The following is a 21,092-nucleotide window of genomic DNA, read 5'->3' as shown; positions in this document are numbered from 1 at the left end:
TCAGAGTTGCCAGTAAGTTGACAAACTTTTAAAATTGTGGCTACATGAGCACTGATAGCACTACTCCTGATGAGATCTGATAAAAATCTGGAAAAATAAACAAAATAAGAAGAGAAATTTATTGAAAATTCAGTCAATAGATGAAGATAACAAAGATGGAGTCACATTTTAAGTCCCACTTCACATATGAAACCTGGCTTCATTCATCTTTCCAAACGCTTGTTTGAACAACCGGTCGTTTTGCTTCCCCAGTAATTCTGTCCCTTTTGGAAATTCGTCGTGATTTAGCTCAATCCACGGGGCAAACGTGCTCAGGAAGGATAGATTTATGCCAACCAGAGAGGAACAATCAGATCAAGTGTTTACGTGGTTATTAGGACAGGAGCTGGGTTTTTGTTCATTCCCTTTGAATAGGTTGTTGTTTTGCTTTCCCAGAAAATTGGAGCGTCTGTTCTGACTGAGGTGGCTGCATGAGGCGCTTTTACTCTTTATTATTAGCAGAACACTGTTGTCGCTGTAAACATAGCCAGTGTTTTGATGTTTCTTTCCAAAGTATATGTTGGGTTTGGCAGCCTCTGGAAACTTTCTGCATAAAAGCTTTTCACTTGTTTATCAAAGAACCAGACATTTATAAGCTGGAGAAAGGCTGTGGTTTGTTGGTCTCCACCCACATAGATTTAAATCCTCCCATTAAATGTATTTCACATAGGTGGTCATTTGTCTTTAGGAGCTCATTGTTTCCCACGTGTTTGCCATTGCATCCCTGACAGCTGCACACACTAAACTGATGCAGCGCGTGGCAGCTGTAGAGCTCCATGGCTGAGTGCCCTGGTCAGCCTCCAGATTGCTGCTTGATGGCTGCCTGATAGGAAGTTGATTGACTGACTAGCTGGGCCTCCCGAGAGGCCTTTGAGTAGAGGCTCTGACTGGCAGGTCAATAAGCCTCCCAGCCTTATGTGAAGAAAAACAGTCCTCTCGCTCCTAGTCTGACACTTCCTGACCTTTATGAACACCTCGGCCGCTGCCATGACATAACCTTCCTAGACCGGAGCCACATCCCGGAAAAGATGTGAGTCATCTTTAAGACCCTCATTACAAAGGAATGATTTCCAGTGATATTAAAAGGTAAAAAAAAAGTCAAATTTAGGTCTCAGAACAGTGATTAAAATCTAGATTTCTGTGTAGAGGTGTTGGTGGGATGACAGTAGAAGGTTCATATGGATACGTGGACAGTCTGACACCTTTCTATTCTTTCCCCTTTCCAGCTCATAGTGGGGATCATCCAGGCGGCAGAGCTGCCCGCCATGGACATGGGCGGCACATCCGACCCGTACGTAAAGGTCTACTTGCTGCCCGACAAGAAGAAGAAATTCGAGACCAAGGTCCACAGGAAGACCCTCAACCCGGTCTTCAATGAGCAGTTCACCTTCAAGGTACGTTAAAAGTTAAATCCCTGTGGAGCGTTTGTGTGCTACGCCCACTTTTCTTGCCTTTTTTTTTTTTGGGAGCTTCTACTGACAATCTGATTTGCATGCAGCCTTGAATCCCGGGAAGGTGTGGAGACAGCAACCAGCTGGCACATTAACAAGCTCCTGACAGAATATCTCTCACACACACAGTTCCACTCACACAAAACCGAGGCTCGATGTGATTGGGATTAACACAGGCAGATGCAGCGCTACACCCCGGCCTTGCCTCGGCCATAATGGATGCATGGCTGCTGCTCAGTTGCGAGGAAAGTTTTGTTATTCAGCCGACAGTAGGGGGGGGGCGCAGGTGTTTGGTGTGAGTTAGGCATAATGTGATGTGATATCCACCACAATTCACAATTTATTTATGTGTTGTTGAAGTGCTTAATTCAAAAGGTGTGGTGCATCATGGGAAGCATCGGTGTCACAGTGATTATAAGCAGCTGTGACACAGTCAAGGAGAGGGAGGAGGGGGGGGGTGTTATTGGCATTTTAACAAATGATCTCTAAGTTTGATGGAGGACGAGGATCAGAAGTCAACGTCTGTCAGGGAGGAGGTAGGATGGATGGAAGCATCCACACACTCCAAAGATACAAATCTGACTCCGCTTGACATGTAATTAATTTTAGACAAGTGCAGAGATTATATCGTCACAGGACTCAACGGTATCGCATCCAAGAAGACGCCTCATTCTAAATTGTTAGTGGTTTTCAAGATTAGAAGAGAAATAAACATAGCAACAAACCGCGGCTGAGGTTTTTAATTTGCACAGGGGGGCGGAGGACTGAGACATCATTTATCAGCCACTTACCCTGCAGTCTTAAGAGTTTATGGAGAACTATTCACCGTTTTCAGGTGGGCACCACCACCAGTACGAACAGATGCAAAATAAAAACTTAACTCCCCACCGCTCATCTAGAACTGGAGAAGTCCCGTGCCTTTGTTTTAGATCAGAGGTCTTCAACCTTTCCCAGGCCAAGGACCCCAAACTGATTGAGATCATTTACTTCTTTTTTTCTATATATAGAAACTTCACCCATTAATAAAAAATTTACCTTTACTTACTCACACCACGCAAAGAGAAATATAGTCTAAACTAACCTATATATGTCACTAATGAAACTCTTCTTCCTCAGGTCCCCTACGTGGAGCTCGGCGGGAAGACGCTGGTGATGACGGTGTACGACTTCGACCGCTTCTCCAAGCACGACGCCATCGGCGACATCAAGGTGCCCATGAACAAGGTGGACTTCAGCCACATAACGGAGGAGTGGCGAGACCTGCAGAGCGCCGAGAAGGAGGAGGTAAGGGCTGTGGGATGGCTCAGTTTACGTCCCGCAAAACGGAAAATAACCGAGCCACGGATGGATTTGCGGTTGCATAAGTGCTACGCAATCATTATTATACACTCTGTGCAGCAAGGCATTGATGCTCGGAGCCACAAACGTTCAGGCCAGTGTAATCCATCTCTCCTGGAAATGTCACTTAATCATATGTCCACACTTCCCCTTCAATTAATGGGAGTGTGCCTTTCCAGGCACCAGTTGAGGAGATTCAATTTTCATGGTAAATGTCATGGCATATAGCACGTGTTGCTAACCTTATTTTTAGCATTACGCCGGGTTGATTTAAAGGTTAATTATGGGAGTGTATAGTGGTTGCTTGGCATTGTTCAAGACGAAGGGCGTCACTCCACTTCCTTTGCGTTTGATTGCACAACTGCACTTCTCAGTTTCATGCCAAACTTGCAACACCTGCGCGACAATTTTCAGAGCTCTACAGAGTCCATGGTATCAGGAGGCTGCTTACTACCTCCCAAGTAATGAAATACTATAATGCAATATTTGTTAACTGAATGCATTTGACAAAGTGTTGCACTTAGAATGCCTGGAAGTGATGTTTTAATAGATTTGCAGAAAATGAATGCACCTGTTGATTATGTGTCTTATTGGTTTGAAGGAAATGGAGCATGAAACTCCAGTTAATGTGCAAATTCACATCGTTTTTGTGCAGACAAGAACACGTGCTTCATGCGATTCAGACGTTTTAAAGGCTAGCTGCTTCATCTTGCTTCTGGTTTTGATTGAAAGCTGAGCTGCTTTCAGGCTTTATACTTAACATGCAAACTGTGTTCATCTTTGCAACATCAAACCAAAGCTAATATTCTAGGGATAAATCAGTGGTTCCCAAAAGAGAGCCCTATGAATTTGTAAGGTGATGTAGAGCAGACAGCTCTCATTATTACGCAGGATAAGATGTTACTATCCCTTGTAACACATTTAGAAGCCCAGTCCAACTGAAAAACCGACCAGCAAGCTAGCAGTCAGCTACCAATTAGCAACCAACAAGAAGACACCAGCTAACTAGCCTAGCCAACAGCAGCAGGCCCATGTAATCCTGCTCCCTTGTGCCAAGATCCGAGGCAAAACACATTTAGGCAAAGCCGACCAGCAGGCTAGCACTATAGCATATAAAATGCAGCAAAGGACTCTATTTAGACTTAAACTGGAGACTTCACAGCCACTAGCTCCCCTCAAATACTCAAAAATCCACGTTTCTTCTGCAGAAAATAGTTATGTTGAGACAATCTCTCTCTGTTTTCTGTTTTACCGGACACTTAAATTATTATATGACATGTGCAACTCACCACAGATGTACTGGTTTCTTAAAGAACACTTTTGAAGCTCAGTGTGGTGTCACCGTTGGTCGCCATTTTGGCCGTGCTTTACTCCACCTGACTCCGCCCCTCCAATTCAAAAAAGAGGTGGAGCATGAGTGGAGCTGAGGCCTGTGAGGACATCCATACCCCTGTCAAACCTTGATAGACCATGAAACCATGAAGTTATTTCTGCTGGGTTTTTTAAAATGGCGATAGACTCGTTTTGTTTTTTTTGTTGTTGTTTGTTTTTTGGAACCAGCCTCTTGTGGCCGTTAGAGGAACAGCAGCTTCTCCAACCTTAGAAGTCACCACTTATTACCACTAGTTGATGTCGGGCAAAAAGAATGGGATCACATAGGTTTAAATATATACAAAGTCTAGAAAGGTCAACATGTTGGTCCAAATGCACAAAGAAAAAGGTTCTCTCAGGTGTAAATGTTCAATCAGTGAGTTCAGTGAAAAGATTTAATACACCATGTATACACAAATAACATAAAAGTCTTTACTTTTAAGGTCAAACATGAAGCAGCGATGCTCCTAAAAATGCCCTTTAATTTAAGGGAATCAGCCGTTGACCTTTTACAGTTTATAGGAAGTATTAAAAAGCGCGGTCTCTGCTCTTGACAACCGTTATTAACTATCCCTCCTTCTAGCCTCCGAGGCAACAAGCATCCGTGTTGATTAAAACGCAGCCCCTTCTTCATCAACACCAGACTGTTTGACAACTGATTGGCTGGAGCGATGACTCATAATATAATACAAAACCACACCGTGGATGAGTTTTCTTAATTCACTCACAGTTGAAGTAATAAAACAGTACTTTTTTATTTGATTTAATTGCATATCTGGAGTTAATTTGTCCTTTTGCACAGACAGGACAACAGCCGGCTGGCTCACACGATGACTAACATCCTCAGCAGATTGTCTTGATCGGCTCTGAATGAACGATACGTCGGCAAAACATTTGTGAAAATTTGCCTCGACAAAATTCCACCCGGTCTCGTTCATTTTTATCATGACGTCCATATGCTTCGCACAGTTGTGTCGTGCTGTGAATAAAAACACATGTTTTAACCAGTGACTGATGTTGTGAACAGTGCTGCACTTTAAATCACTTTTACAATAAGAGTGTTTTTGCTGCTTCTTGATATGCTAATTGGTCTAAGCTAGTACTGTAAATATACACCACTGGTCAAAAGTTTTAAAACACTCCAATATTTCTTTCTTTTTTTTTATTTAAATGTACGCAGTTTAACGTCTCATTTTACTCTGAAATTAAAGCATAGACCAAATAAACAACTGAAGTTAAAATATATATATATATATTCAAAATTTTGGACTCATCACAGTTACCATATCTGGCTGATTTAACATGTGAAAAAACTTCTGACATTCGTTCTTTCTAAAATGGAAATCAAATATTCCTCAGAGAGTTTTTTCCCAGTTTTGTTGCACAAGTTCCCTTAAATGTGTGGTCCATGGGGTTAAAGCCTAGAGACTGGCCCACTTGTCCACTCCATGTTTTCAAGCTTTCCATCTTATTTTTATCCTGACATAATTCTGGTGATGGCTTGGACTTAAGCTGTCCCCGAAAATGTCCCCAATTTTAGCTTTTTATGAATGAGAAAAAAATGTTGCGCGCAGACTACAGTTATTACGGTAGCCGGTCGCGCAGCTATTAACGTTACAGACATAGCAGTTTAAATATGTGTAAATATGAAAAAATATGTTAAAATAAATTAAACCATAATTGTTTCTTCATTTCATCTTGATAACATACTGCAATAATTCCCCTCTTAATCAGTAGAAAATGTTGTGAACATGTGACTATGCAAAAAAAATATACCGTAAAATACCGTGTTACCGTCAGAATTTTTAAAAATACCGTGATGTATTTTTTTAGTCATATATCCAGCTCTAGCCTTGACCATCTATACCAAAGGACACTGTGTGCTGTTCTAAAACTTTTGACCGTTAATGTATTTGCTTTTAAAGCAAACTACAATCTGTATTTATTGGAAACAGCTACGACCCAGTGGTATTAACCTTGGAGAGCTGCACCAATAATAAACATAAAAAAAAAAAAGCTTCACTGAACAATTTCTGCTCTGTTTTCAAGGAGAATTCACCAGCTATGTTTTATTTATTTATTTATTTTTCTGTCTCCTTGTGTAACCTCTTGTGTGATCCGGTAAATTTGAACTCATCACCCCGTCCTGAAACTGTTCTCACCTCTCCGACAGCAAGAGAAGCTGGGCGACATCTGCTTCTCCCTGCGATACGTCCCCACCGCCGGCAAGCTGACCGTGGTCGTCCTGGAGGCCAAAAACCTGAAGAAAATGGACGTGGGAGGCTTGTCAGGTGAGCAGCATGGGGGGAGTGCGAGTGTGTGTCCGCTGAACGTTTCCCCCGACGGAGCCTTTGCCCGTAATTATACAGTATACATGCACCGCAGTCGCTCACTCTTATTCAACGCAGCTTTTCTCCAAACACGTAGCTAAGTTTCTTTTTTTTTTTGTATCTGAATATCTGCTCATAAACTGTTGCTTTAGTGTAAAAGACACAAGCAGCTGTTACTGTACTAATGAGGACAGTGAACAAACAGGAGAGGATGCGTTTCGAGTCGTGTCCCGGGCTCAAGCGCTGCACTCACGCGGGATTAAGATCAATAGATGACATTTATCACAATCCACTCAAGGCTGAATGGTGGATCTGATGTCATGGTAACGGGATGAGAGCGGTGGAAGTCTCACAGGTTCGCGACTGAAAGAAAAAAAACAAACAGGGTTGTGTTGAACCGAAGGCATCGTGATAACGCGCAGTGGAGAGAGAAGACGTATGAGAAGATGGCGTGCAGGACGGTAAATTGTCTGTGATCGTGCGGACGCCAAGAGACGTGAGGAAGTACGTTTCCAACCAATCACTCCTCGGAGGAGTTGGTGCAGATATGTAGATGTAAAACGGAAGCTGCTCCGACAGCCAGAGGGAGACAGATGTTTCATTTGTGGGACTAAATAAACACGACTGATCTCCGACGCACTCTGAAAATCCACTCCGGGTTTGCGCTCGTGTGTTTCTCCGCTCTGAGTCAAGTTTTAATGTCGCGCCGTGAAGTGGAAAGAGAAGAATCTCATTTTGTAAAACTGTATATTTCCCCTGGGTGCCGTTTAACAGTCCGGGCAGAGGCGGCTGCGTGCACGTTACAATAAACAGAGCGGTGCGGAAAGTTTAGCCAATAAAAGGAGGGAGTGCCATGAGTAGTTATTAAGTCTGTCTATTTATCCCGTGATCTTAATGCAGTCTCGTCTATATTTGGTGTTACCGGCCTTCGGTGGATTTTGTCTCTCCATGTAACGCCACACTGACACCACGACTCTGAGTTCACCATCTGCTGCAGAATGGGTTTAACAACCAGACGCTTCCTTCATGGTGTTGTGTGATCAGTACAAATCTATATCCATGAAGCACCTTGCAGAACCTAAGACATGTAGCACCCACCTAGACCAGATCAGGCCCCCTCCACCCCATAGAAATGATGCTCCTTGGTGAAGTCATTTAAACATTAAAGCAGTTTAGAACAACGCAAATAAAGGTGTTGACCTGGCCTCCACATTCACTAGATCCCAAGTATCTGTGGGATGATCCACAGAGGCCCCTCCCCTCATCCTATAGGACCCAAAGGCCCCCCCACTAACAAGAGAGACCTACAGCATATTAAGAAGGTGGTCATAATGTTACGCCTGATCGTGAAGCCTGACATTTCAGCCCTGAATTGAGCATTATCATGTCATTGTGTAGTTTAGAGCTTTGGTGACCAAAGAAAGGCTCCAGCAAAAATTCAGAAAGTTGAATATTAATCTCTTGAGACCCTCCGTCCTCATATAGTGACATTAAACTTTAAGTTTTATTGCAGCATAGTTAGTGGACACTTTAGCTTTTATTATTAGGCTATCCCTTGTCCTTATTTACTAAAATATGTTGGATTCATGTTACTTTGTATTCAATGAAATTTAAATTTATCGGGGGAAACTAAACAAATAATATATATAAAAAATGTCTAATCAACCAAAGATGTTGCGCCCCTGATAACCTGATGGACCTGTAAAGAAACAGCGTGACTTTGTTTTGTTGAGGTGCCCTCTTCACAAATATTCCCAAACAAATGCAGGATAAAAAATAAAAACATCAACCTGCGTTGTTCTCCTCATTCTGGAGCAGTATCTCGCTTTGATCGCATCGTCTCATCGTAAATCACACAATGAGCCCTTCCCCTCGCCTCACCTCCCCTTTGACTTTCTACCGTGCTTTCGTTTTAAAATTCCCTGCCGTGCGCCGCCCTCCTCCCTCCTCCCTCCTCCCTCCATGACTCTTTTCGGGCCGCAATTACCATACACCTGGGTCCACTTGCTTTCTGCTTGACAGCCCGGCCTCTTTATATCAGCCAAAACAACCTGCAGTACAGTAACACGGTGCACATTAAAAGCTCCCTTTCATCCGTCAGACCAGCAGCCAAAAAAAAAACCCTGCTGCCATTTTACGATACAGCGCATTAGCTCTCACCTGTGCACATTACCATTGCGTGATTGTCAACTTTAAGAGCTGTCAGACTCATCGACCGGCCAGTGTGTGAAATGTGTGAATATGTTCCCTTTGAAGGCCACTTTAATCTGAGTTTGACACCTCACGTCACGTCTAAACTGGAGCGCGTGTGTGTGCATGAGTCTTTCCGGCGTGAGCTGTTAGCATGCAGTAATAGCACGCTGCATGTTCCTAATTACATACAACCAGAATATACTCTAAATTGCAGTTTAAGTTTTGATTTTTTTTTTTTGTTGTTGTTGTTGTTTTTTGTTAGCGGCGAACCTGCTAACGGTCTGAGCGCGGGCTTAAATGTGCAGCAGATGGATGAAATAATGGGCAGGTCTCTAATAACAATAATTAGCCTCCATCCACAGGGCGGCTCAGCCGGAGCTTAAGGAGGAGGACAAGTAATTGATGGCCTGGGATCAGCCTTCTCCTCTATTGTCATCCTGTTTACCGTGCCTAATTATGGCTCGCGGACGAAGATGTGGGAATTATCATTAACCAATGTATAATCAGAAATAATTCTTTTGATTCGCTCCTCACCAAACGTCCCCCGACTCTACCTTCACGCTGCCGTTCTTACGGAAACAAACTTAAAAAAAAAAAGAAAATCCGAAAGCAAATTTAGCCGCTCCCTTGGATTGCCGCTACTTAACTGCGGTGACGCTCCCGAGCACCATGTTCTTTAGCTGTCGTCTTAAAATAATCCCAGCCTCATTACAGACAACATACTCCCCCCTCTCTCTCTCTCTCTCTCTCCATCTCTGCTTTAGCCGGCCCCATAACGTACAGCTACTTTATGTAAAGTTGCAGGCAATCAGATTTCAAAGAATGGTGAAAGCGCAGTGGGCGTCTCTTTTTGAGCAAAACAAGCTCAAGGCGAGAAAGCGATTTATAAAAGTTGAATCAGCAGGCTAAATCATCCCTCTCTCAGCCTCCCACTGGTGTATTATTTTCTTTAGTGCAGTGGGAGAGTGAAAAACGATCTCATTGTCTGATTATGTTGGTGCCTTTTACTGTGTTTCGTAGCTACTGTACTCGTGCCCTGGCATCAAAGTTGAGTCAGACTCAGAAACTGAAGCGAACACAAAGGGTAAGTGTTTTCTGGAAACTCAGTTAAAGAACGTGGGTTTATGGAGGTGTGGAGCGTTTTGTCTCTTTTCGCTCTTTGTGCCTCTTAAGACGTCCCAGAGGTTCTGTGAGGCGGAACATAACCAGGTAATGGCCAACAGTGGGGGAGGCTATCAAAGCGCACGGTGCGCCGTGTCGGCGGTAATGAAGCTGCACTGCCCCGACCTGGTGCTCCGGCTCACTATCAAGCATCTCGGCTGGAGAGTTTATTTGTTTTGCTCCTTCCTCCGGTTGGTCGGACTCAGAGGTTTTCTCCGTGTAGGTGAGGCGGCGCTAGGGAGGGATCATTAAGATGATGAATAGGAGCGATTTTGAAGGTGATTAGGGAATGCAAAACCGGCAGAATTTACCTCAATACACGCAAAAATTAAAGCTGGAAAAGATTCTCATTGTGCAGAACAGAACGTCCCAAACAGCTGCGATGGCCACTGGTGCAGCCGACTGACTGCCACGTCCTGGGAACGATTGATTGGTCAAGGTTCCCTTTTAAAAGCTGTACTGGCAACACTCTGGGGCAACTGGAAACTCCCCTTCAGAACCAATGGTGCGTTCCATTTACCTCGCAGGGTGGAATTCAGCACTGGGAATGAAGTCACACCTGAGTTATCAGCGTTCCAGTTACAGGATTCAGAAAAAAACAAGATGGCCGCCTCCATGAAAGCGCTTGCCTTGTCCACATATAACACAACTTTTTTTGTGTGCAGAGTGAATTTAAAAAAAATAAATCTCGATATTATTGCTATAATGTTAAACTAAATTTAGGCTATTTAAGCTACACAAATTGTGATTGGAAGAGATAACTTGAAACAGTTTTAGGAGTTGTAATTATTTACAGTGATGAAATCTACAAGACCACACAAGGCAGACATTTCTAAACATATTCAAAAGTTTTAATTGTTTAATGTGAATGTAGAAAAGTTGTTCCGCACTGTTTTGGTTTTACCAGGCTGTTGTTGTTAGCTGCTGTTAGCGCATCATGGGCTCATAGTTCCCATATAACACATGAAAAACTTACAATACGCTGTAACAGCATTTCAACATATGTATGTGGAAAAATACTGTCTGTACAACCGATTTAATCCAACAAAAACAAAAAAAATGAATATTACAGGAGCTTCTAATTACTGTTTGGACACGGGGCGGCCATCTTGGTAACTCAACTTGGGGGTAGTGAGGATTTTACGACTTTCTGAGTAGAAAATCCGACTTCGGGGGACGTTCCAGTTGAAAATTCCAACTCGGAAATTCCGACTTCTGAGTACAAATGGAACGCACCACAAATCTGTTAAAGTTGGTTGTACTCAGAAGTTGGATTGCCGAATTCCACCCTCCGAGGTAAATGGAACGAACCAATAAATTGTGTTTAGCTGTTAAGCACCAGGTTTGTCTACATTTAGAAACTATTTTGGTCACACTTGCTAGATTCTCTTTCTATAGACACACTTATGTTTGGGTGTTGTTTATTAGTGTGTTTTGCTTTGGTTAAGGAGAAAGTTCTTTTCTTTTGAACTCTTATTTTTAGCTAAGACTTCATCTACATGTTTAGTGTTGTATTGTTTTACTAAGATCTTTTACTAAGTTCAGCACAGTGCTTTCTTTCCTTTACCATTTCACACCAGAGCTGGGTTTCTATGCTGCTCCAAAGTGTGTAAAACTGAGCCGACAGTCACTCCTGGATCCACCCACCATGGCAAATCCAAAATGATGGGGGGAAAGCTAAGATGACAGGCAGCTATATTTACCACCGCTTGTATCGGTGTTCATTTGGCAACACACTGCACGAAGAAGAAACATCTGAGGAACTATAACAAAAAACAAGTTCAGTTTGGTCTTTTGTGTATCTGTGCATCACAGTTCAGTAGCTTCAGCTTTGATTGGCACTACCCCTCGCCAAAATAATCCAAAATAATCACAGCTGGCAATTATTCACAGCCGGAGGTGCTAATTTTAAAGTGTAAGTAACCACTTTAAAATTAGACAGCTCTACTTAACTCTGCAGCTGATTTGGCTCAGAGCTTCTCCAGAAACCAGCGTCTAGATTCCCGGGGTGAAAGTATGGACCGCTGATAGAGCATCGCCTCATAAAACCCCTGGCCAAGATCCAGGACTCAGCTGAGTAAAGCCTCGGGATAGCGAGGACGAACACGAGGCCTCTGCGCGGCTGTACACATATGAGAGGAGGCGCTCTTGCATCACGAGCGCTGCCATTCGTCCATAAAATGGGAGAGATTACATCCGTCTGGGATGAGACGGTAAAAATGGGCCGGATATGAGGTACGCCGAGCCTCCCAAAACTCAATAATGCCAAACTCTCATCTGCTGGCCGGGAAGATAAGGGGCGTCTGGATAGGAGCGATGTGATGTGGCGCCACAGGTGTCTTCTTTTTTTCTTTTTTTTTTAGCCTGAAAGAGGGTTATCTGGCATAATCCCATTCAGCTGCTGCATTGTATTTTTTTTTCCAAGCACAGTTACCAATATAAGAGTCACTATTAACCACAGTTGGAGCTTAATGCAAAGACAGAGAATACTGCTAGTTTACAAAACAACTGCTTGCAGACTTTAGACCAGCAGGATTAATACCAAATGATGTTAGCAGTTGCTTCCATGGCTTCACGTTAGCATATCTGGCTAGGTTCCATTTTTCTGAGTGGTTTAAATTCTTCCTTCAACACATCCGTTATATCGTAAATCCCAGTTGTGTGGATGCTAATACAATTTAGGATTCTGTGTTGACCTTAACTGGATTTGGGAAAGTTCAAACTCAACAATATGCAAAGTAGAATTACATATTATGCTAAATAGAAATAGATCCATTAATGCTAAGCTAGCCAAAATGCTGATTTCTTTTACTACTAGGACTCACTCTCTTCTCCCCAAATGCTTCTTCTCTTACTTGTGAAATAGTGCTTTAGTCTTTAAAGTCCAAGATCGAACCTGCATTTCAATTTAATTTTTTGCTCCCCCCAGAATGAGACACACTCGAAGGTTTTGAAGCTCAGTATGGCGTCTCTGTGTGTTGCCATCTTGGCACCGCGCGGCTTGCAAAACCTAAATATCGCAATAAATAAATTGGCAATGGAAATGCCAACATTTCAAAAAATCTGTCAAATATCTAAAGCTAAAACACTTTTACGGTTCCATGAGGTGGTTTTTCAGGAGTTTATTGCAAAAGTGCAATGAAAACACTTTTTGCGCATCTCCCCTTCACCCGAGTTGATGCAGGGGGTTACGTGACCAGTTCATTTGAAGTCCATCTCCCTCAAAGTGAAAAGTCCAAGGTTGAGCCTGCATTCTTAATTTCAACAAAAAAAAAAAGAAACTTTGTTTTTGCATCCTCCAGAATGAGAAACACTCATAGGTTTTGAAGCTCAGTGTAGTGTCTCTGGGCGTCACCATCTTGGCACCATGACGCTCCCACCTGACTCCAAGCTAATGTAAGCACTGAGAAGATAGGTGAACACACCCTTACAGTTGTAGAATTTATTAATCAATGTTTATAGGGGCGGTTCTAGGGTCAGAGCTTTATAGGTGCTAACCAGTTGCTGGAGTCTGCTAGCCTGTGGTCCTTCTCAGCCAATGTTTAGCTTACAAGCAGTATTAGTCTCACACTTTAACATTAACAACAGCACAACAGCTGTAATATAAACTGTGGACAGTGGTTGATTGACAACCTGCACTATTATTAGAGACAGAAAAAAAAACCTCAGCTAGCAAACTCCTGCTGAATAATAACAACAATTGCAAATGTTGCAAGCTGTTGCTAATGACTCTAACATGTTAGTGCTGAGTGATAAAGTATATAGATCTAAGTTTTTTGTCATTTTATCATAGATTTAAAAAAAATAAAATAAAAAATTGACTACACACATGATCTATGATTTCATGTATGTCTATGGAAACTGACTCACTTGTCGAGCCAGCCTCTAGTGGAACTCTGAGGAACTGCAGTTTTTTTTACTTTATCACTTTATCACGATAAAAAAACTGTTGATGAGAACGCTTACATTTCAAAAAAACGCGTACACTTTGGAAAACCTCTCAAATACCTAAAGCTAAAACACTCATATCGATATAAAATTTTATTGCAAAAGTGCACTAAAAATAAGTGCCACTGGAGATGACGGAGGGTCATGTGACCAGTTCATTGTTAAATGTCAAAGTAATGAGAATTTATGAGAGTTACAGCTCATTCATAAAACACCATTCAGTTCAAACAAAGCTCAATTGTACTTCGTCGATATTTCAGAAACATTATTTTGGAAGCTCAGCTCCTGATATTTTTTCTGCACTGTCTCAGCGTTTGTCCTTGAGCCTCTTTAGACGTCTGCAAACTTAATGAGACAAAATTCAATCCACTCAAGGTTAGTTTGAAATAAGCAGAAAAACATTCATCATTTGAGGGCGTAAACGTGACAGTACTGCCAATGGGTCTGTAGGAGCTGGAGCTAAACTCAAAGCCCCGTGGCGTCACATTTGAGATGTTATTGATAAAGCCGGCGTATAAAGGCCTAATGCCGCTGTTTGAGATACACTGGGCCCAGCTCCTCATTTAGATGCTGCTGGATATATTCATTTCCTGCACAAAGTGACAGCACATGCACACAGCCCTCCTTCACTGTTTTTCTCATCCCAGCACTCCAGCTCTCCTCAGCAGGAGAGTAATAATGGACACCCACTCCATTAGGAGCCTGCTACCTTTTCACTCACGTCTCTGTCATCTATTTATTCTGCTGCTTTCCTCCCTCTGACTCTGTTTGCGCTCTTTTCTCTCTATATTCATGTCAGCTGCCCAGGACGAGTCCACCGTTCCCCAGTCACGTCCTTATCCCCCTCTTCTCCGTCTCTAAATTGGATAAAAGATTAAGGCAGCTAAAGCTTGTTCAGTATTTGCTGTTGCTAGAAATCCCACAACTAAAAACTCAGATTCTTTTTTTTTTTTCTTTTTCAAAGCAGCCCCCACACATCAACGATCCCAAAGAATTAACAAAGACTCTGTGCGCACCGGATCCAGAGATAAATCCAGATTATCAGAGCAAGTGGCTTCTCAACAACTAATTACGAGCTCCGATACAGAGTCTTGCTACTTATTCATGCGCGGTTGCGACGTTCAGTTGTTCGAGGAGAATGTGGTGAGCCCCGGGGCTAGAGGCTGCCTCATTAGCATCTCTGAGATTATTGTTATTTGTTTTTGTCTTTTCTCAGGCAGCGCGTTGTCTTAAATGATAAACGACACAAAAGCCTTTTTTAATAACTTTTTTTCCTGTAACTTGTGTAGTGTTGAGAAAAAAAGTGAGCATTAAGCGTCTTTATGGGCTCGTTAAACATGAATTTCAATATTTTTCTCGTTGCAAAACAGAACAAGCGAATATATCAGCGTGTAGGTCTCCAACAGGGGCGGCAAAATCTTTGGTTGATTAGACAGTTTTTTTATATCTTTTTTTTATTATTATTTTTTCCCCTGCATATTTGAAGAGATGTATGGGATTCTAGTTCCTCATGAGGAAAGGTAAACCTTCAAAGGAGGTGTTTTACAGGTTCACAGCCTCAGTTGGCACCAATTCTTCGAAAAAAATGCTAGAACGAAGGATATCTGGAAGGCCGTGCTTAGCTTAGCCACCACCACAACCTCACTTTGGATGAGTGGATGAAAATTAAAGCTTGTTTTGTTCCGTAAAGAACGTAATAGCTACTGGACATTATAATGGAACCATTTTCCCTTGTCTTTGTCATGTCCTCTCATGTCCTGTATGGCTTCAATTATCTTTATTAGTGCTTTAATTACACACATTTTTTTTTGTTTGTTTTGTTTTTGCTGTGTTTTGTTTCTGTCTGCTTATCCGAAGGCAATGACCAGATGTCCCTCTTCCAACAACACATCCTAGTTCCTCATGAGGCGTTCAAAGGTATTCCCAGGCCAGCTTTGCTGACCGTGCTTGGTAAACCACCAACCAGATGCCACAACTTCCTCAACTGGCCCCTTTTGACGCAAATGTCTTAGACCAGATGAAAAAAAAACTCTCAAATTAATCTGACCTGGGAAGGAAGCGAGGAGGTGGAAAATATTTGCTTGTCGCCACCACAACCCAACTTTGGAAAAGTGAACAAGGTTGGATGAATCGATCATATGATTTCAAAGAGCCCCCTTTCTCGTTAACTATATTGTTTTCTGGTTTAATACAGTCCTCTACTGAACGTTATAGGAACTACATCTTGGATTTAGATGCTTCCAGGTAACATAATCCCGCCCAGACATGATGTTTAGACAGAGTAAGGTTGCAATACTGTCATTTTCACATCTTTGTTGCACATATGCAGGTGTAAAGTGTACTAGAAGCACAACTACTACACAATTACACAATTATACGATTACCTATTTCACCTGCTTTGTCAGATTCTTGGAAAAACCACACCAATGACCCAATGCACCAACAAGCCGAAACCTGGCTCTGTGTGTTATTGTTAATTCTCCTGATGCCCATTTCCCTTTAATGACTATAATACCTTGCATTTCTCTCTTCTCAAGTGAATAGGGATGACCTGATTGCAGGAATGGCCTGAATGTAGAGACGAAAAAAAAAAAATGAATGGACCGGTCGAGTACATATTCTTGGAATCACAGTAATTACTGAATACTTGTTCATCTTTTATGTGCCTCCGAAATTACAGCGGAGCTTATTAAATTCTTCGGCTGCCCATAGCTTGGACTCATTAGGATCTCTGTGAATGTGCAAATGACTCTGCCTCACACGGTCCCTTTATTGTGTCAATTTAGGTCCAAAACACACGGTATTTATTTTGCAATTTAAAAAAAAAAAACGAAAACGTGATTGCCTCCCGCCTCCTCACCGGTTTTACCCCTCCTCCAATCTGGCTTTGATTGTAATTTAACGAACGTAAACATATCAGGAGGAGTGGCATCACGTCACATAAATGAAAGCGATGGGTGGTTCGCTGTTTTCACACACGCGCGTTCTACCTGATTGCCAGAGAGTGGATGAGGCCGAGCGAAGACAGGCCACTTAAGTGGCTCTCGAGGTGGCATTCGGACAGATGACAATGAGGCTCTCTAATGGGGAAGGTTAACTGACTGATGTAAACACTCAGGACTCTGATGGCCATGTTTCCTAACTACTGCAGCCCCTCGCCCATTAGTCTGCCATTTGTATTCATCGTATTCAGAATGACTGCGTGCGTTTAGTGTCTTTCAGCTCTCCTTTTGGGCTCTCACTATTTTATTCATTTACTAAATCAGCTTCATTAAGTTAAGGCTCATCTGCATATAAAGTGGCCCATCACAGTTGGCCGCTGGTGGACGTTCAAGGCTTTGGTTGGCCCTTTGAGTCTTCCTCCCACCTCCCAACAAACAGAGAAGCTCCATTCAAATCACGTAAGGTTTTCCTACCATTGCTCCAACTCACAGATTTTAATCAGCATTCACTGGTCTCCTGTGGCTTCTTCGTTGTAAGAATTTGTGAATATCGGTATTGAAAGTAGAGATGGGTAATGGCAAAGACTTCACGATACGTATCATGATACTTGAGTCACGATACATTATTGCGATATATTGCAATATTACACATAGTTCACTGAGAAATTTTAAATAAAAGTTGTATACAGTATATGTACATCCGATCACACCAGTGATAATTCATTGAGACAAATTCAAACAATTCAGATTATCCATTTCCAATTTATTGCAATGTATTACAAAAAGTGGATCAAGTTTCTTGCCACTTAAATGTCAAAACACGATTTGCAAACTGTGTACTCTTTGTCCAGATTGTTAGTTCCTCTCTCTCTCCATTTGAAAGCCAAAGTGCCTCCAAACGTCAGCTTTAAATTTTGAGTTTCCATTTCAAGTTTTGCCGCCGCCGCCTGCTAGTTGCCTGTCCACTTCTTTGACTGCTTTGTTCACCACCGGAGGAAACGCCACGCAGCAAGGTGGCGCTACAGCAACACCTTGCAGAGCGGAGTTGAAGAAGTCGTTCATGATTGACCCAAAACATGACTTTTTCTTTTAAAATCGATATAAAAATCAATACTGTGTGGGAAGAAAAAGAGTGGTGCTACGGTAGCATGGCAGTCTTCACTGCTTACAAGGTGTCAGAAGCTCAGTGGAAATGTGTCTCCACACTAGCGATCATATAATCAGTCAATGACCTCACACGTATAAAGAGTGTTGACCTCTCAGATCAGTTTGCTACTATCGTGATATATTGCCATATCGATATTTTTTCCCACCCTTACTGAAAGCCTGATCCACAGCCCCCAACGTGGAGCAAAGATCTGGGAAGCTTCCGGATACTTGACAAGGAAGTGGAAAACATTTGGTTGCTGGGTATATTTTTGGGTGTGTTTCCCACCTCAAACAGTTCAAAGTGGATCAAACGGAACATAAAAATATTGCTACTGTACAGACAAGACTAGCTCTGCATTAGAAAAGCAAACGTCGCCAACGCTGCTCCATGTGGATTCACCCAACACTCCATGGTGGATTTAGTGGTAGGAACCAAAGTTGACGGTAGTTCTCATTGGTTTCTGCCTATTTTGAAACACCTAACATTTTCCTATCATTGCTAGAACTCTCCGTTTTTTGTCAGTGGTCTCTTGTGGCTGCATGGCTGCAAGAATATGCAGCCTCCAGCCTCCAGATACCTCAACAAGGAAGTGGAAAACTTTTGCTAGTTGCCACCTATATATCTTTATAGTACATGAAGCGGCTTATCACTTTGTAGCTGACAGTTGGTCGCTAGTGGATGTTCCAGGTTCTGGTTGACCCTTTGGGTGTATTTCCTACCCCAAGTGAGTGAATTAAAAACAGAACATAAAAAATATTGCTACTGTCCAGACAAGACTAGCTCTGCATTGGAAAAGTAAATGCCATCAACACCAATTGAATTTGGTGGTAGGAACCAGGTTGGCAATAGTTCCTCTTGGTTTCCACCTATTTTGCAACTCATAACATTTTTCCAGCATTGCTACTACTCAAAGCTTTGTGTCAGTGGTCTCTTGTGGTCACATGGCTGCAAGAATATTTGACTTTTTTTTTTTGTTTGTTCTTTGACTGTATTGAAAGCTTGTTCCACAGTCCCCGAAGTGGATCAAAGTACTGCTTCATCACCTTCAATCGTTTTCTTCTTCTTCTTCTTCTTGCAGATCCATATGTGAAGATCCACCTGATGCAGAACGGCAAGAGGCTGAAGAAGAAGAAGACGACAATCAAGAAGAACACCCTGAACCCTTACTACAACGAGTCCTTTAGCTTTGAAGTCCCGTTCGAACAAATCCAGGTACATTTTTACAAGCTTTTTCCTACAATCTGAAAGAGAAAACGTTGCTGCTGCATTGTAGGGACACAAACCAGAAGCAAACATTGGGTCACATATAAGCAACTGATAAGTGGGAGCTCATTTACCAAATAATCACTTTAGAGGCTTTTCATCATAACAATACAATCAAAGGCACTTCAGTTTAAATCGGCCTCGTGTTTTTTCAATTTGACAAGGCAGTTGCTGAGCGGATGTGACTCTCCGCACTTTGCTATTGCACGTAGCACGTATCTCCGTGCTATTTGTAGCATGTCTTACGATCATTACTCTGCACACAATCACTAAGATGATCTAGGTCCAGTACATGCAGCAGTAGTCACAGTATGAGATGCTTTAACCAAAGCTTTAGAAGCGATTCAAGATACGTAAAGAACAAGTCTTTATCTCAAAGAATTATGAAGATAAAGAATGCAGAAACGGTGCCAGGAAAGGAATAGAAGCAAACAAGATTATCTCCTCAGGCAAGACAGTAATTGAGGCAAATTGATTAGGCCTGTCACAGCTCACAAAACACAGGTTTGGTACCATGAGCCTCGGAATCAATTTAAACAGGGCAGATCCCGATCAATCCCTTCCACATGGAGCCCTTATTTAATGCTGCAGATGCCTTAACGTTCAACTAAATCTACATGTTTATCACCAGCAAGGACGGTTGATCATTAAATAATGGATCGAATCATGAAGTGGTCATTGATCGGGTTTATTGAACGCTCACGAGAAGCCATAAGAGCATTAAATATACTTTAAAGACCTAATTTGACTGTGACGAGTCATCGGAACGCTGGCGACCAAAGAGCCTGGTGTAAATGTTAAACTAATGAACCGTTCAAACATCCTGACGACTCTTTAGGCCTCTGGCTGATTTTGCGTCTGATGTTAAATGAAGACGCTCAGAGCTGTGCTGACTTTTAATTACACGCTGGTTTGTCTGCTGTTTCAGGGAAAACTGTTTAATTTGTTAATTTTTTTTTAAGCCTCGTTTGTTTTGTTTTTTAACATTTACAGCTAATTACACTAGAAAGCTGCAAATTAGCCACTGGATTTGAGTTTATCTTGACCCTGGGACTTGTTGAGGTACTAATCGAAATATTTTAATTGTCTCCGAGATTGCGTGGGAATTGCAAACAGTAATTATTCCAGTTCGTAACATTAACAGAAGGTTAGTTAGTGACTGACTGATGCTGATCCATCTACATTGTTTACTTATAGAATCTTAGCTTTTTGGAGTCTATATATTTAGCTGTGTCATGAAAACTTAAATGTATACCACTTAGTTTATGCAGCTTTACTGTTCAGTTAACATAAAATAATAGAATCATGACTTTAAAGAGTGTTTCTTACCAGTTTTTTCCTCAAAATAAATATTTAAAAGATGAGTCTTCAACGTTTTTAAAGCCAAGGACCCAAACTAATGGAGAAATTAAATGTGTTCTAGTGCTGTTTTTTAATTATACATTATTATCATCATTTCCATTCAATATTAAGCTATTCCTTTACTAAAAAATGTTACATTCATGTTAATGTGTAATTAAAATAGATTAAATTTGTGAGGGGAAATAAATATATATATAAAAAATGTCTAATCAACCAAAGACTTTGTGACCTCCCCTGCAGCACCTCCGTGGACTCTCTATTTAAAATATAGATGTTTAAGAAAAAAAGTCAGCATTATTTTGAAATTAATTAGTTAATTTAGCGTGTGGTTAGCATAAATTAGCATGAAGACTGGAAGCAGGTCAACACTTCTAAGGCTCAAGAGTTAGCACAAAATGTGGCTTTAGATTTGAGTAAATGTTTCTGGATGAAGAACACAGCTGAAGATTTTATTTTATTTAGCGTGTTGAGTAGCATATTGAACTGTGTTCCTAATCTTGTGGAACACATTTGGTAACCTGAGCCGTACCTGCAGATGCTAAAC

The 21,092-nt window shown here is 41.8% G+C and overlaps 1 protein-coding gene across 5 annotated transcripts in view; it reads left to right on the top strand.

The window, feature by feature from the left end:
• The window catches only part of syt1a (synaptotagmin Ia), a 191,750-nt gene that overhangs the window by 165,164 nt on the left and 5,494 nt on the right, over window positions 1-21,092 (top strand). For all 5 annotated transcript variants that reach the window (XM_047575281.1, XM_047575285.1, XM_047575282.1 and 2 more), the window contains 4 exons: window positions 1,266-1,433; window positions 2,607-2,774; window positions 6,373-6,490; window positions 19,002-19,135. In XM_047575281.1, coding sequence (XP_047431237.1) covers window positions 1,266-1,433; window positions 2,607-2,774; window positions 6,373-6,490; window positions 19,002-19,135 — 588 coding nt within the window. The remainder of the gene's footprint in view (window positions 1-1,265; window positions 1,434-2,606; window positions 2,775-6,372; window positions 6,491-19,001; window positions 19,136-21,092) is intronic.

Source organism: Mugil cephalus, chromosome 22, assembly GCF_022458985.1.
Source record: "Mugil cephalus isolate CIBA_MC_2020 chromosome 22, CIBA_Mcephalus_1.1, whole genome shotgun sequence".
NCBI classification, from domain to species: Eukaryota; Metazoa; Chordata; class Actinopteri; order Mugiliformes; family Mugilidae; genus Mugil; species Mugil cephalus.
This window is presented reverse-complemented; position numbering and strand designations above follow the sequence as displayed.